The following is a 16,824-nucleotide window of genomic DNA, read 5'->3' on the forward strand; positions in this document are numbered from 1 at the left end:
CTTCTCCTTCTGCTTATTCATAGAAACTCGGCGCGCCTGTTGCCCTCCCGTTTCCCTCTCAGGTCCTCTCCGCTGATAAGCCACGTCGCTTCCCTCCTACCGAACAGTTTGAAAAGAATTGTGAGAGAATAAGAAAAGAGGCCCCACTCTGTTTTTATGGCCCTAATTTCTCTGTACAGTTGATCGGTGGATTATACGCTGCCAGCAGCCATGGGGGATACAGATGGTGAACCTTTGTGAGGGCCCTCTCTAAGCTCTCCCTATTAAAAGAACGGAGAGAAAGGATTATCTCTCACTTGCTGAATATCAGATTCATACACAATACCGCTGCTGTATTCACTGAACAAGTGCTGCTCCCTTTGTTAATTGCTGCGATGGTAGCAGCAGTAGTGGAGTTGGTTTCTTTGCACGCCCTCTTTTTTTTTTGTTCTTCCTCCTCAGCCTCTGCTCCGAGCCTCACATTTGGAGAGTAAGATGTTTGATGTGACAATGCACTCCTCCCGCCTTTGTCGCTGCTGTGGTGAAAATTCTATTTTCATGTTTTGGTTTAGTTTATTTTATTTATTTATTTTTTTGCCTTTAATATGTTGCTTTCTGTGTCCGTCTGCTGCTTCAGCCCCCGTTGAGCTGAGAGGGAGCGGCTTAATATATTATTTGATGGATTAGAGCCTGAGCGTTTTTGAATAATTCATTCTAGGTTATTAATGTGACTGTCAGCCGCTGGTGTTTCATATGCCCCTGACTCTGGGTTTTTATTGGTCACTGAAAGCCCACAGACATTGGAATTCCATTCCTAAACATAACAGTGTACAGCCGGCGTGGCCGTCTGAATTAGACTTGTGACAGATGTGGAGATTCATTAGTCGCTGGCCTTCTCTGGCCATGACTGATAGTCTCTTCACAGCACCGGATCAAACTTGGGTTAAAGTTTGTTCTGTTTGTGCTGTAGAGTATTTTAATTTATCAGTTCAGAGGTCGAGCACAATCGGGTCCAGGTTCCATTATTATGTCCAGTTCATAATTAGGAACATTTAATTATCTTATGAATCTTTAAATGAAAGAAAGCATTCAAAGTGACCTGGTAGCCGAATAGTTAGTGTGCATACCACATGGGGATGAATGTCCAGAGTAGCAGACCTGGTCAGACCATTTGCTGCACATCACACACTTTCTCTTTGAGTTTCATTTCCTGTCTCTCCACTAAATACAATTCTTAGATTTAGTTGAGCAGTTATCACAAGTTACTTTCACACAGAAGTCAGGATTTGTTTGAATCTAGAGAGAGACCATATGAAAGTTTGAGAAGTACACGCTCAGGACAATCATCAAAATTAAAGGTGTAACTGTTAAAGGGGGAAATGTTTGGAATCATGTCTCTTGCTGCAGTTGAACTCCTCCACAGCGTCCCTATGACCAGTGAACCCTCAGATCCACCGTGATCGTTCATAAACATATCGAGGCAGGTTTATCTCAGTTGTGGGCGTCGGTGGATTGAATGAGCTCGGAGACTGCAGAGTGATTTAGCCCGGGCATGATGTTACTGCACGATGAGCTGCAGGGAGATGATAGCACAGAACTTTGTGTTGAGCTGGCTGGGCGTTTTTTTTTTTGTGGGCTGTGTGTATTCGGGGCGTCAGCTGCAACTTTGCAAGTTGATGGGTTGGACTGTGAAGCACAGATCTCTGTTTAATGATTGCGGCAAGTTGCGCGATTGATTGAATCGCTTTGGGGCACACTTTTTGCACGGACAGCCTCCTTGTCAAGAGTGTTCTCGCTAGAATTAACTGCATACCTTGGTTTCTTCATCCACGAGCCCTTTGATTGACACCAAAGGTGTTGCTTTGAGATTTTTAATACCGTTTTAAATCCCTCGAGGCTCTCCTGGTCTCCCCCTCCCTCCCCTGCGTGCTTCCCACCTTCTCCTTCCTCTTGGAAAAAAAAAAAGTTCTGAAAATCTAATAAGAAGCAAGAAGTTTGGGTTTCAACAACTTTGAGGCCTCCATTTGTGGAAGTTTCTGAATTTGCTGTGTCATCAAAACACAAAGAAAAACTGCCTCCCGGCCCCACCCAGCTATCCTCAGTGTTCACACACACATGAATGCTTCATGAGTGGGGGGGGGGGGTTGAAAGACATTCAGAACTCGGGCCTGCGAGGGAGCTCTTATCCTCCCACAGCTGGTCTCCAGAGGAAACATCTGTTCCGTAGTAGCGTTTGGAACCGAGGTCCACATTATGGTAAAACCACAAATCTCCACGCTGATGCTTAGTGGAAAACATCCTGTGATGAACCGCTCCCCTCCAGAGCCTCCTGCGGTTCGGCCTCAGTGAGACGCTCGCCCCATCACCCGAGATTACAGAGGCCTCGCTTACTGATACACATCTGTGGCGGCACGCTGCGTTTGTGGACCTCAAGAAGAGTTTAGATTTATGGGTATTGATTTATGGGCTTTTTGTGTTTGGATTTTGAGCGTCACAGGAAATTACTTTTTTTTATTTTTTATTTTTTAAAAACCCTCAGTGGCCGGGACCTTCCAAAATACACAAGCCGCTTCCATCCCAACTAGATTTTTACATTACATTAGTGATGAGCCGCCAAAGTTGCTTCCGGGTGAGACGAAGTTGTCAGGCTTAATCAAATTTTACGAACATTTGGGCAATGGCTGGTTGTAATTTCCCACTCTGTTCAGAAGTAAAGGGCATGCGAGGAAGAAAGAGGGGGTGTGTGTTTGTGTTTGTCTTTGCGCTACATGGTTTGTTTGTATTTCTTTATGGGTTTTGGCTATGCAGACTGCATCTTCGTTGTGTGTGTGTATTTGTGTGTGTGTAAATGGCCTGTTAGCCATCTGAACACAGTTTCCCACCCCAGATGATGAATCCCTCATATGTTTTTGATGTCATCCATGAAAGCAGTTTGTGCGTTTAGACTTGCAGCCGCAACCGCACCCCATTTCCACTGCTCATTTATGCACATAATAAAAACTGCTGCACGATTGTATACCCAATTTGCCAGGTGGTTATTGCTTTCTAAATTGAATGAGCCACCCTAAGTGTGATGGTTCGAACTTGTATGCAGCTTAAAGGCACCATGATAGTTCCACTGATTTCAGTAGAAACAGTAGAAGAGCGAAACAACAAAAACACACAAAGGAGACTTGACTCGTGCAAATGAGCTGACGATTGGTGCAGAATGAGCTGGAGATGTTGCATATCAGTCACATAGATGGAGAAATTTGGGAAACGTGTCTTGGTCTTGCTGTGGCAGCAGCTCTCTGCAATCTGGGACCAATTTTCCATTGAATTTCTTTCTTTGTCCCTCGTCTTTTGTGGGGTTGCAGTTTGTGTGTGTTCATGCCCAAGGTGATGTGTTTTTTTTTTTTTTTCTGTCACGGTTCAAGTTGAATTCAACACATTCTGTGTTGTGTGTCTGCAGAGATAAGTTATACCTGAGTGTAGGCGAGTCACAAAGAGGACACTGCACTTTTGTTCACGCTGTGCATGAATGGGTTTGAGCACAAACTACACAAGTCTGCAAGTGAACCTCTATGTGTTTGTCAGTATGGCATGCGTGTGACACACACTCAAGTTTGATGTTTATGTTTATATGACCTTGGCCACTTCCATCTCAGTGTGGTGGCTCCGTCCTCCTCCTCCTCCTCCTCCTCCTCGTCCTCCTGCGCTCTGACAAGGGGGAGGTGGATCTGCACGGGAACCCCGAGGACATTTCACCGTCAAAAAGCAATAAAAATGCACTCCTACTTTTAATAAAGCAATTATAACTCATTACCGAGTTCAATTAATTTTAAGCTTTCCATTAGGAGGAAAGTCTGGAATTGCCTCAGAATTGCGAGAAATTTTTTGCACCAGCAATGTACTGGTGCAGTGTCATGGTTTTTTACTGGTACTTTGAATCTGTCTTGGAGGGGGTTGGGTTCTAATTTACAGATTTTTCTTCCCCCAGGTGCCGTGTACTTGGAAGGAGGCTTGGACGAAGCTCGGCAGCTCTTTGGTCGACTACTTTTCAACAGCGAGGTGAGTGATAAAAATCCAAAGACTCTGAAGATAAGACAAAATGACAGCTCCCAAAAATCGCCCGCCATAAACTCCTCCATGTTAGCAGATGGAGTACACGTACACGTTAAACATGTTTTTCTCAAAGATGGTTTCCAGGTAGTTCTGATCACACTGTTGTATGTTCATGTTCTCATTCTCCACTAAGTTTGGTTTTAATTAGTTATTTAATTACATAAAAGTGGTTTGAACGTCATGAATATCTGGATACCACGGCTCTACCGCCTCATGATTTCTGTGCAACACTCACGTGAATGTGCACATCAGTCACAGAGTTGAGCCGCAGACACACTAGATGAAATATTCCTATTTCGATCTGCGGATATCTTTCGCCTGTGTCCCGTCACCAATCTTGTCTCTATTATTTGTGCAAACTCAGACCGTGTTTAGGCGAAGGGCCACATATTGCACGATATTGAGGCCTCTCTATCCTTGAACCTGAGATCTCACATAATCTCACTTTATCCTGCAATACTATTCCCCCGCTGTGTGTTGGGTGAGCACTCACATGCACAGTGATGACAATATACGAATGAGGGGGGAAAAGATTTGGATAAAGCCCTGGCAGCAAAAACAGGTTGATTGTTGCTTGTATATCTTTCTAAATGGACTGGAGGTGTGTGTGTGTGTGTGTGTGCGCTTGAATAATTGATGAATGGATCAGTATTTGCATTTATCTTGGCGAGAAATGTTATGAATCAATTAAATGATTGCAGCAGGTCTAGTATGTAGCAGCAGGCTCGTTTATAATTGGCTATTGAGGGCGTTTGTCTAATAATCGGGCGGCGACTCCCACACGCCGCAGCACACACAAGGGATATATCAAACATGTTTGATCAGAACCGGTCGTCTTTGAGAGACCACATCAGAAGCCTCGGGACTGAATCTTTAAAAACTTCACATCTCAAAACAACAAGGGAAATTATAATTAATTAGGAATCACCCACCTGAAAGAAATTGCTTGGAGAATTAAAAAATAAAGCAGGTGTTGCACTGAATTGTTTCTTTTTTTTTAATCCAAATTTAAATTTTCAAGGTTCCAGATCAATTATTCAACGCTCTGTTTTAATTTGTTTTCTTTTATTTGTATTTGTATTTTTTATTTAACTGACAAGGTTTGGTTTGTGTGCAGGCACGAGTCCCTCGTTCTCTGCGGCCGGCGATTGTGTTTTAGTGCTGAGTGTGGAGTATTTCTTTCTGTGTGGAAAGCTGAAACGTCCTTGGTTCTGTTTTATTGTCGTCCTCTGGCCATGACAGCGGTTATCAAATTATAGAGTGGCCATGATGTGGAGGTATTTATTTGTTTCTTAGGAGCTGCTGAACAGATGTATATATATATATATATATGTGTTTTAAACTGATAACATTTCAAAGATTCAAATATCCTTTCTATAAAGAGCAGTGCAGCATCTATCGGAGCATAGAGTACATTGTGATAAAAAGAAAAAAGAGTCAACATATGGACAACCAGAAACACACATACACTAGTTTGTCTTCTGATGCAAAAGAATTCAACAGCATCAATATCCCATGGCTACAAAAGAAACCTGCTGTTCCACGTCTTCTTGATAGTCTCGCTGATGTGCGGACATGGAGTGCAGGTGTGTGTTTCATCACTCAGAGACAACAGATGAGAGGGAAATTAGTTTTGCTTACGATATAATTTCCAGATGGAGCATCCTTGTACAAAAAACACAGGGACAGGTTGTATTAACTGTTTATTCTACGGGAGAATTAGACAAAAGAATATGATACTAGGTGCAGAATCTTTAAATCCTTCAATAAAATCATTGTGTATGGTTGATGATTGATTATAATAATACAAACTCTAAAACCACATCTCGGGATGAACGCTGAGCAAGGACATTCAAGCTCACAGATGCAGACAGGACTAGACAGGAGATAAACCGTTCAACACTTAAGTAATCAGTGAGATCTTAAAATCAATTCTAAATGGAGGCCTGTAAAACGGATGCCCAAATGGGGGATATGTGATCTATATGCTTTGTTCTACTTAAAAGTGCCTCTTCTTTTGGAGAGTGCAAGCTCTGCAGCGTATGCAAAAACATCCATAGAGTTAAAGTTTTCAATAGAAGACCATCAAGAAGATAATGAAAGCAAAAGTGAATCTCTAAATCTCGAGCAGATAAAGAACCTGATGTATTGATCTTTTGTATGTGACCTTCGAACTTGATAATAAACACCAGCACCGATGTGAGAAACTGTTTAAAGACAATTTACTAATTCAAACATAAATATTTATCAATGTGAAACAACGAAGGAGAGGAGAAAAGAAGAAGAATATAAAATGAAATGGAATGAGCATCGTCAGATCAGGCTCTAAATGATAAATGTTGATGTTTCTCAGTATCTGTTTCCACCGCTGCTGAATATCGAGTCAGCGACGACTGCCTGACCTCGTCTTCCAGCTTGGGTTAAACCGAGTCTTCCATCTCCCGCAGCATTTTTCCTGTTTTGGACGTTGGAGTTTGATATAACGTGGATGTAATTTAAATGGAAACACAAAAAACCATTCATATGGAGTGGAAGTCTAAACTCTTCGGGGGCCTTGATAAGGAAAGGGTCTGAAAAAAATTCACTTCCGAGGTCTGCTGCTTCTTACCGAACCAAAGAAGGTCGATCTCCTCCAACCTGACAGCCAATCATGTCAAGTGTGCACATGTGAGAATATTTTTTCCAAGTCCAAGGTGCGTTACAAAGACTCCTTTACAGTGAGTGAGGATATTAAACACAGTGAAGTTAAACCACAGGTCAGGTTATATAGAATATAGCCATGGATGCTGAAGGAGCATTGGCTATGTTGCATGTGACTCAGATGCACAAGAGAAGTTATGCAAATCAAAGTTGAGTTACTTTGATTTGCAAGTTTTCAGAGACGCAGAGCGAGGATTGAAATAGTTTCTCCTCTCACCCCCTCGCCCCCATGCTGAATCCTCCTGATGGCTGTTCTGTCACACAAACTGAGAGGAGACAGATGGACACAGACCAGAAAGCCAAACACCAGCCAGGTGGTATGATGGGTAGGGGGGGGTGGGGAGCTGCGGGGCGGAGCAGAGACGGACAGACCGAGTGTGAGATACATTTCTATGGTCTGCAGGACCGCATGCATCCTTCTAGATTTCTACCTTAACATGTCAGAATGGGTCTTCACACAGCACATTACCAAACTAATGAGATGCTGTGCAGAACTGAAGGACAATGCATTTTTCTCCATCGCACCGGGTTCTGGTTTTGTCTCTCCTATTTGCCAGTGTGCTATTCCATTCACACACATGGGTGATCACTCCCTCCTCTTCTGTCGGGGACAACAGGATGCGTCCCGCTATCTCTTCTGCGACCTCTTGTTTTCGTTCGTCTTTTATTTTTCCACTCTCCTCTCTCCCCAACACTCCAGGATGTCATTACCCTCACAGATGTTTCGCACCAGGCCTCTTATGACAAGTCAAAGTAAAGGCTTCACAACTCCGGAGGTAAAATTCAGAATTGACTACCTAAGGCAAAGCCCGCATGTCATTTCCACCTCAAGACCCAGCCAGACAAACAGTGCCCCCTTTTTTTTTTTGTCTTCCCCCCCCTCTCTGTTATTCCTTAATTGGTATGGCATTCATGGACTGGAGCGCAACATTTTATTTTTTTTTATTTTTTTACATCCCCTTGTTTTTCTCTCAACGCATCACCTTTGCTGGCACCAGTTCCCAAACAATACAGCCCTTGCCGATGATGGAATCTAGCTTCATTGCGCACAGAAGCCCGGAGGAGACGATAGATTCTAATTTGCTAATGACATTACTGTGGAGGGTATTAAAGCGTCTCCTTCAGGGGGAGCTGCTCAATTGCTCCCAACCTGGACTCAACAGCAGTTCAATATTGCCGGGAAAAGATGTTGATGCCACTGTGATGTCCTGAGGGAAGTGCTTCTTATGAGGAGCAATCACGATAATGATGATCTCACCAGTTGCCCATGGGCTAATCTGCTGGCTTTTATTAACACCACCTCACAAGCATTCGCACTCAAACACCAAATCCAACAAAGGTTGCCTTGACAACTGAGATGGGTCACCATGGCGCTGCGGTGGTCGGTGGTGTGGCATCGCAGCCTTCTCCTCGGAGCAGCACCAGAGAGGGTTTTAGGGCAGCTTGCTTTCGCTCACGCTGGGAATCTTTCAAACGTTAAATTTCAAACCAACAGTGAAATTGTCTCTAAATCATACATATGATAACCAAGCCTTTTTTATTTTGATCTCCGGGTGCACCAGTAGAGTGTGCTAGGCTTACATGATCACACGGGTTAAAGGCTGGATGACAACTCCCTGCATATGAAGGCCACCTCTCCCCTGTGTTAGGTGGATTCAGCGACACATTCTTTTTAAAATAACATCCACTGGACAACAGTCCGTCTGATAATAAGGTCGTGTTTCTATTTTTCTGTTGCATGAACCGTGACTGCACTTTGCTTTTTACGCTCAGCCACATTTCATCAACGCCCCTATGTCCCAGTCTCTGTTGAGATCTTTGTAAATATTAGCCGTAGTTGTCAGAGGACAGAGTGCACAAATTGTAATGTTTGAATGAGAGCGCGTACGCCCTCTCCGCTCTGTCCTTGGTTCGGTAAAAGCCTGGAGAACGAAAGCATGTGCACATTCACAAGCCATTTTTCCATTCACACGCACTCCTGCCCACACACAAGAACTGAAAAGGGGGTCTGTTCTTTACCTCCACCATAAATCGCATGATGGACTTCACCAAAATGTCCACATTAGTTTTCCCATATTTGGAAGAGCACCTTCACCATTCACTGATAGAAGCCTGCGTTGCGGAGGTAGAGCTGCTTCTATGTTGGTATCGATCAGCTGCGCTATCTCTTAATCGATTTCTCTGCTGCACTACTACATTTGATGGATTGATTGGCAGCCTGTAGCTAGAGACCAATTTGTCAGGGAGCACTGGACCTTGTCAGAGAAGAGCACCAGAGAAGAGCACCATTATGTCCCAATCATGGATGGCCAAGAATCCCAGGGGTGAGTGAGGCTAGAGGGGCTAGAGACTATGTGGGTGGATAGAGGGAATAAAGGTGTTGCCTATTCACGGATGACTTGTGAGCCCTGAGTTTCTGCAAGCCTAAGCCTGTGTATGGATTCCCTGGGCTCTGATTGAAGGACACCTTTAAATGGACATCATATAGGTGCTTTCACCGAGTTGCTTTTCATTTCAACTCCTATTATGAGTAGGTTGTTGACACTCAAGTAAACATGTTTGAATATGTTTTTGTTTTCTTCCTGTTTGTACCACAAGAGCTCCATCCTCCAAATGGCTGTGATTCAACTGCTGCACATGTTGATTTGTGCCCCCAGTAATTATACCTTCCTCGTGCTGGGAGAGAGAGAGAGAGAGAGAGAGTAGGGAGAAGAAAAAAAAAATCTGTTGTTATTCTTAAATCCCCACTCGATGCTGGCTTAATCATTGTCTGCCTTGTCTTTGGAATGCCTGTAATTGAAACATTAGCTGTTCGGCTCTATATACAGCATGTGGGCGGATCACGTGCGCCCTGTGGATGGATTTTAATCATAAGCCGTAGCAACTTGTGTGTACTTCACACCCTCTCTCTTTGTTTTTATTCTTTGTTGTGTTTTCCTGTTCCCTGTCCTTTCTTCCTCGTTTTCCGAAATGCCTGGATGTGCGACGTATGTTCTAGATGCATCACTTTCACGTGTTTTATGGCAATTTGTGATCCATTAGTCAGTGATATCGACTTTCCATTTAAACGACGCCATCCTCAGCCTGTGTTGTATTCACAAGCAGGCTCCGTGTTGACTACTACCTGCTATGAACTCGGAGCTTTTCAACTCCAGTCCTCGGCTGAGACAAGCAACAAAAAGGAAGCATTTGCTCAAATGTATTGACCACTTTCATGAATTTTTCATTGGCTGCTCAAGGCAATGGGTTGCCAGCTGGGTGGGTTGTGAAGCTGAGGCACCCATTTGATGCCGTTGACCACACACAACTCCCCAATAGAGCAGCGCCGCATTTTACAGTTTTATCTCCTTGAACCTTTTTAACACTCGAGTGATACTGTACTTTAGAGGCCCTCGCTTGGTCTATATCACAGCTGCGTGTCAGCTAACATAGACGCCAGGACAGAATCTACTTGGTTGTTGTTGTCCCTGGCAAGAACTTGTGAGCTGCACGCAGCTTATGCAAACTGTTTCCCCTCTCGCTCTCTCTTTCCGTTGTGTTTTCTTTACAGCCTTGGTCATTCTACCATTCAGTCTTGTAGCGTTACCCCAGTGCGGTGTTGAGTAACCTTGTTGATCTTACACATGTTTCTCACAAGAAAGAGGAGGCAAAAGGAGTCAGACACTGTCAATGTGTGTCTCCAGAGACGGCACGCATATCCAGGGCAGATCCCACAACCCCTCCCTCTAACACCCCTCACCTTCGACTCAAATCCACATCCCAGACCCCCTGCATCACTCCCCGGTGGGTGGTCCAGACACAGACCTCTGGGTCTGAAAATGAGATGCTTACTCATTTGCTCTTATTCCGCTGCCTCCCACTGGGGCTGCTGATCGCACCTCAAAGCACTCGGAGTAAGGAATCCGGAGTGTCCCCCTACACAGAGCCATCAATGGCATATCGTCACAGGCTATTCTTCTTTTTTTTGTATGTTTACCGCATGATAAAAGAAATGAATGCATATTAAATGTTGAGAAACAGAAGCGCTGTCGCTGATAAGGAGTTTTTTTAGCATCTGAATGGGAGAAATTTGGCAAAATCCAGGTCTGCGTTGTTGGTATGGACGGACGGAAAAGGAAATGTTTGACAACCCCTGTCAGCTTCCTGTTTTGTTCTCATCAGTCCCGTCTCGACTATTAGCGGTGAATGCAAAGCACTGCTAACACCTACTGTCACCTGGTTGTCGGTCCAAGAAATAAATAATCCCCGTTCTTACTTTCCACCATCGCTGTTCGTCATTCATAGTGTTTTCTTCAACCAAGTGCAAATCTACCTCCGTTTTATGTGAATGGTCATATGATCTGTGTTTGTAAGGAACGGCTATTCTTAGTTACTGAAATCGTATGAGTTTAAAAATTGCTGTTTTAAAGCTGCTCTGATCAATATTTCGACATCGCCCATTACTGTGTAATGTGAACAGTTTCTGCCACAGAATCCTGCACAGATTCCTCCTCATCTCTATGAAGCATTTTAGTGTCTTTCAGCTCATTGCTTCAGACTTACGACGGCAGTGAGACTCACTCTCACAGCTTTCATTAAGCAGCAGCAGGTGGCAAAAAAAACACAGATAAATCCACTACTCACTCCCAGCCCAGCACCAAATTGCAGACTGACAAAGTTAGCAACAAGCTGGTGGAGTGTTTAACTGCTAAGTAGCCAGATATTTCCTCTAGGAGTTGTTGGAGAGCAAAACGGTGCGATATTGAACCTCGAAACTCAAAATGAATGCTGATGTTAATCTGTATCTGCTGGATGTTCGTTTAAATAGGAAACTGTTTTCTTATTATTCCTAACTGTGAGGTGATTATATGTTGTAGGTCGTGTTTACATGTTGTTCTACTGCCGTAATATATGGCCAAAAGAAAATCCATGAATGCAGATGTAGTAATTATGTTGAACCAGGTTGAGCGTAGTTAACTGGGGCCTTGTTATTTGTTTTGGACAGAATTGCATCCTGTGCAATTAACAGTTTGTGTTGCTAAGAGACGACACATTCCCCCGACTATTATCTGACACATCTACACATATATATCAGTTATATAAAGCAATCACGGTCGAGACGTTCTGGCTTTGGGGAGCTGTCATGTCCTCCATCTTTAAATTCAATCATCTACGGTCTCTACCCGTTAAAATTGTCAAGAAATATCTGAGGTGAACTTTTACGTTGTTGTTTTTAATTGCTTATTTCTTTAGAGAGTAAAATATTTATCAAATATCAATATTATGCATTGTTTGAATTTTTTATTAGCTAACTACCCTGTTTACTTTCTTGTTAATGAATAATAGAATGATATTTACTCACATAGACGACCCAGGAAAACGCTATAATCTCGTCCCTCTGACTCTTCATCTCTCTCTTCCCCACCTTCTGTCTTCACAGGACCTACGGGAGGTCTGGCTCAACTACCCACCACACCCCCTGCAGGTCAGTTGAGATATGTGTTATTATTGATGTTTATTTTCGGCTTGGCTTCGTTGAAACTCACCTTACCCTCAAGACACATCTTGAACATCTCTGTTCGCCCATCTTTGAAGTTTTTCCAGCCTGAATGTATGTTTATGTGTTTGAATGTGTGTGAGTGTTGCAAACAGAGGTGGGCATGCTGTTAGTTATTTTGCCTTAGGCTGAGTGAGTTCTTTGTAGCTGTCACAAGGCCCCAGTAGCCTTCCACTAGTCTCTATTGTCATGCTCCTATGTCTCGCTGCTCTCCATTTTAGACGAGACCCTAATCCCCTTTTTTCATTTTCTCCGTGTCTCTTCCTCTTCTCCATCGCTCTTTTCTCTCCTTCTGCAACATCATGGTTCTTGCACTCGCCCTCGCTGTCTCTTCGCTCCCTCTCTCTCTGTTCTCCCGTTCGTTTGCTCTACATGATCTGCCCAGAAACATTGAACATGTCAACAGTGTTTGTTTGAAATTAGGATTTGGAAGAAGAGATCAAAGATGCCATAACAGGATTACAGTCCCGAATCACATGGGGCCTCCAGGGACCGTCAGGCATCCTTCTCTCTGATGTTTTTGTGAGGAGAAAGTGTTTCTTTGTGTGTACGCAGAGACTCGTCTTTAGGCTGTTAATTCTCTTCATCTTCCTGCGTGTGTCGCTGCGTTTTCTTATGTGCATTTTTGCATATCAGTGCTTGGCCCAATTAAAGAAAAACATTGTGTTTCTGTTTACGTTAATCTCTATGGATATATTTATATATATATATATATATATATATATATATATATTTGTTTTTTTCCACATCTTTGGCTCCTCACGCCTTTAATTTTTCATCCCCAAACGCTGGAGATCAACAGAGCATCTGGATGTTTTCATCGAGCTCGTCATTGCTCAGAATAAACTCGTTTTATCCAGCAGGCTGTTTTGTGCCGCTCAAGCGGCCGGCACCGTGGCCTGGGTGGTGCCCCGGGGTCAACCCTACAACCGCTCTGTGGTGCGACGAGAAACCTCCACAGTGTGCTGCATGGGTAGTGATTAGCCACTTCAGAGCGGCGGCCTTATTACCACTCACCGCGCGTGGCTGAGGTTTCCTCTGGGTGGTCCTCTGCCTGTGGGGTAATGCCTGTTAAAGTGAGCCAACCTCCCTGTAGCTTGATAGCATCCTGACCTTTTGGCTCGAGATGATATAAACAGATTCACACAATGAAAAAACATCTTTCATTTATTATTTATTTAATTGTTCCATAATTGATGAACGCTCCTCCGAGTTTAGGCGAGACTCTGATGCCCAAAACTCTTACTACGAGGTAACAAGGTGTTAGCCCCCTCTCTGCTCGCCAAGATGACAACAAATCGGAGGTGAAAGAGGAGCTGCCTTAATGAGATTTGAGAGGATGGCTATGGCAGCTCGCCATGGCGTGGGTAATTATGCATACAGCCATCTTTGGCATACACGCATACATTAGCTGTGCCACCGACGTGCCCTACAGAGCGCAGTGGTATGCTTAGCGGTTGACAGGCACATCTTTATGTCTTTCGTGTTCGCTGGATTCGCACCAGCGCATCATCACCCGCAGCTCTCCAAAATAATTTATCAGAGCGTCATTTACGTTGAGTCTGGATTTCAAAATTTCTCCTTTGGTTTATCAGGGAGTAACACGAATGTCAGGCTTTCTGGGGCCTCAGAAGACCTGGGCTCTGATTCTGCTTTCTGTCTGGACTCAGCTGAAAGTGATGCTTTGAAGCCATTTCAAAAGTGGTTTTTATTTTTTTTTTATTTTTCATAACCGCTGTTGATTTTTTTTTTTTTTTCCCTCCCCTCTCCTCACTTCGTTTGAAGCCTTGCTGCCGGCCATTCCCCCTGAAGGATAGCTTGCGCCTGTGAGTGCTGAACTCGTCAGATGTCGTTAGTTTTGATGCATGACATTTAAACGGCTTTCGTTAATTAACAGAAGGAAAAAAACGGGAGTTTGGACGTATTGGAAGATGGAACCATGACATCAGCACTCCAATTAAAACACTGAGTTTGAAAAATACATCTCTGCTTTGCTAACTGGCTTGACATGAAGGACTCTGAGGAAGCTGTTTACTTGTCATTTCTCAATGAACAACAAAGACGCTGGAAAAAAGAAGAAAGCGACCATCGTTCCCTGGAGAGCCTTGACAGTAGCTTTCTTTATTCTCACGTGTGGGATACTTTATAGTGTACAGCTAAATGGATCAAGCTAGGTCAACTGAATGTGCTGCCTTTAAATCTCCACGTGAAATTATAGGGGCTCAATTTTTCCTTTTTTCCTCTTTCTTTGGAAAAGATGTCTTGGTCAAGCTCACAGTTGCACCACGCAGAGACCAATTAGATGTTTCTAGCTGCCTAATTAATGCACCCATAAGGATATCTCTTGATTCAACAAACACTCATGCCCATATTTTCTCAGCATATAATTTCTCTTTCTAATGAGCATAGGCATGAGCGAATACTGCAGTTAAAAAGAGCATCGTGATTTTGCTGAAGCAGCCTACCTCTGAACTCACCAAGCCGTAAAGCCAATGTTTAAAGCGTAATCTGCAGCTGTTTTCCCAACTCAAAGAGCCATTCTTTAAAAGACTCATCAGACGTCAGCCTGCTTTAAAAACCAGCGGTGCCACAGAGTCACCAGAGATGTTAACTGGTCCGATTGAATCTCCAGATTCAGGAAGAAAAAAAAAAAAAAACGCAAACAGTTTGACTTAACACTTAATGACTAAGATGTTCCATCTGCTGCAGATCTGAGTTTGTTTTGAGACGGAGTAAAAACACACACTCTAAACAAGCCCTCGAGCAGCACGTACTGTAGAGATCCATTTCAGTTAAGGAATTTATCTGACGAGCCTATGCAGAGTGACTTCATTGAGTAAGGAGGGTTTCATTTGCGTCTGGTTTCGAGGATCCATGAAGTTGTTGTTACTGACACTCTGCAGAGAATGGGTAATACACATGCAAAGACCAAAGGAGTAAATAAATCAAACAAAGAAATGAGATGTTTACGCCAAATTACACAAAAACAAATCAATGCCATCATTAGAATCATAACGGCAAAGACTTCCCAGACCATTTATCCGTCTCCTCCTTTTCCGTTCCGAAGTGTCCTCATCTGGGAAGCTGTTTTAAATCTTGACCCATTTGTCACAGTCTGTGGACAAAAGTATACGGACACCAGCATGTTGCACAATCTCATCCTACCAGTTAACCCCAGTCGTTAATGGAGCCTTGTCCCCGTGTTGCTGATGTTTGTTGTCTTCATTGTTTCGTCCAGGTCCAGGAGCCTCAGACAGACAGGCAGCTAATCGAGACGTCTCCGGTCCTTCAGAAACTGACCAGCTTCGAGGACTCTATCGGAGTCCTGTTCACACATGTGCGTCTGCTGGCCAGAGCTTTCACCTTGAGGACTGTGGGCTTTAACCACCTCACCCTGTAAGTACAGTCGCAGTTTGTTTGTTTGGTAATAGAGTTACAGCCAATAAAAATGCAAAGTGAGGCGCTAGATGGCCAGATGTAATTTGCAGGGATGCTGCAGGAGTAGCCAGACTTTGTCCATAGCTCCCTGAAGAGGTGATAAGGAACGGTGCATTATGGTTAATAATGCGATCTGAGATGCTGGGACTTTTATCATGAAGCATTTTAAATTGTTTGTTTTTGTTGTGAGCTGTGGCAGCCGCCTCCTCCCACATCATCACATTTACCCCCCGCAGCTTACACATCCTCTGACAGTCTCCGTGGCTTCCTGGATGGGAAGCCATGTCTTCAATGTCATGTTTAAATTACCTCGGTGAACTGTTTCTTCTGCCATGTTTTTAATCCGAGGGTCTCTCAGCTGACAGAGAGAGGGCCCTGAGGGACTCTGAAGTCACCATATCTGTAGTCGGTCTGGAGCTGCGAGGCCATAACCCCACTGCCCCATGGGAAATGGGGTTTTGATTCACTGGGTTGTCCAGGGCTGGATGTTTAAATTTTCTCTTTTTTCATTCATTGCAGCCACATCTCTTGTTTGACAGTTTTCTTCCTCTCATTGTCATGCTTCAGCCCTTCCTGTGAAATCCTGGCTTCGCATTTATTTAGTCCAGACTTAATGTGGACGGCTGCCATGTCCCACTGAGGATGCATCTGAAGAAAAATCCAACAAATTTGATATGACGTGCGATCTTAAGAATGTATTCTAATACCACCCACACCCCCCTTCATTTACAAAAGCAGTTAGTCGAGGTTGAACACTGTCCGCTCATCCGTGGGGCCTCCTCCGCTGCCTCCCTCGGGTGAACCCGCAGATCTGCTGTCGTTGAAGAGTAAGGCATTTGTTACTTTGCCATATTTCCGCACGCCGCTTATGAGATGCTTCGGTGTCCTGACTGTCTGTGCTCGGGGCAGCTTTGAATGCTGGTGTATTCCTTTTTTTTTTAGCAAAACAATGTAATTCTTGCGTCACAGCGGAGCGACCATGCTGTCCGACAAATGTGTTCCAAGTCATTGCACGCCGGTGACAAAGCTAATAGGCTAGCTATGCAGGTGACGGAGCTGCAGTAAGT

At 43.9% G+C, this 16,824-nt stretch overlaps 1 protein-coding gene across 2 annotated transcripts in view; it reads left to right on the plus strand.

The window, feature by feature from the left end:
- drosha (drosha ribonuclease III) overlaps positions 1–16,824 on the plus strand; it is a 77,494-nt gene that overhangs the window by 38,381 nt on the left and 22,289 nt on the right. For both annotated transcript variants that reach the window (XM_069512460.1, XM_069512461.1), the window contains exons 23-25: positions 3,959–4,029; positions 12,203–12,247; positions 15,558–15,715. In XM_069512460.1, the coding sequence (XP_069368561.1) occupies positions 3,959–4,029; positions 12,203–12,247; positions 15,558–15,715 (274 nt within the window). The remainder of the gene's footprint in view (positions 1–3,958; positions 4,030–12,202; positions 12,248–15,557; positions 15,716–16,824) is intronic.

Source organism: Paralichthys olivaceus, chromosome 17, assembly GCF_024713975.1.
Source record: "Paralichthys olivaceus isolate ysfri-2021 chromosome 17, ASM2471397v2, whole genome shotgun sequence".
In the NCBI taxonomy this organism is placed as follows: Eukaryota; Metazoa; Chordata; class Actinopteri; order Pleuronectiformes; family Paralichthyidae; genus Paralichthys; species Paralichthys olivaceus.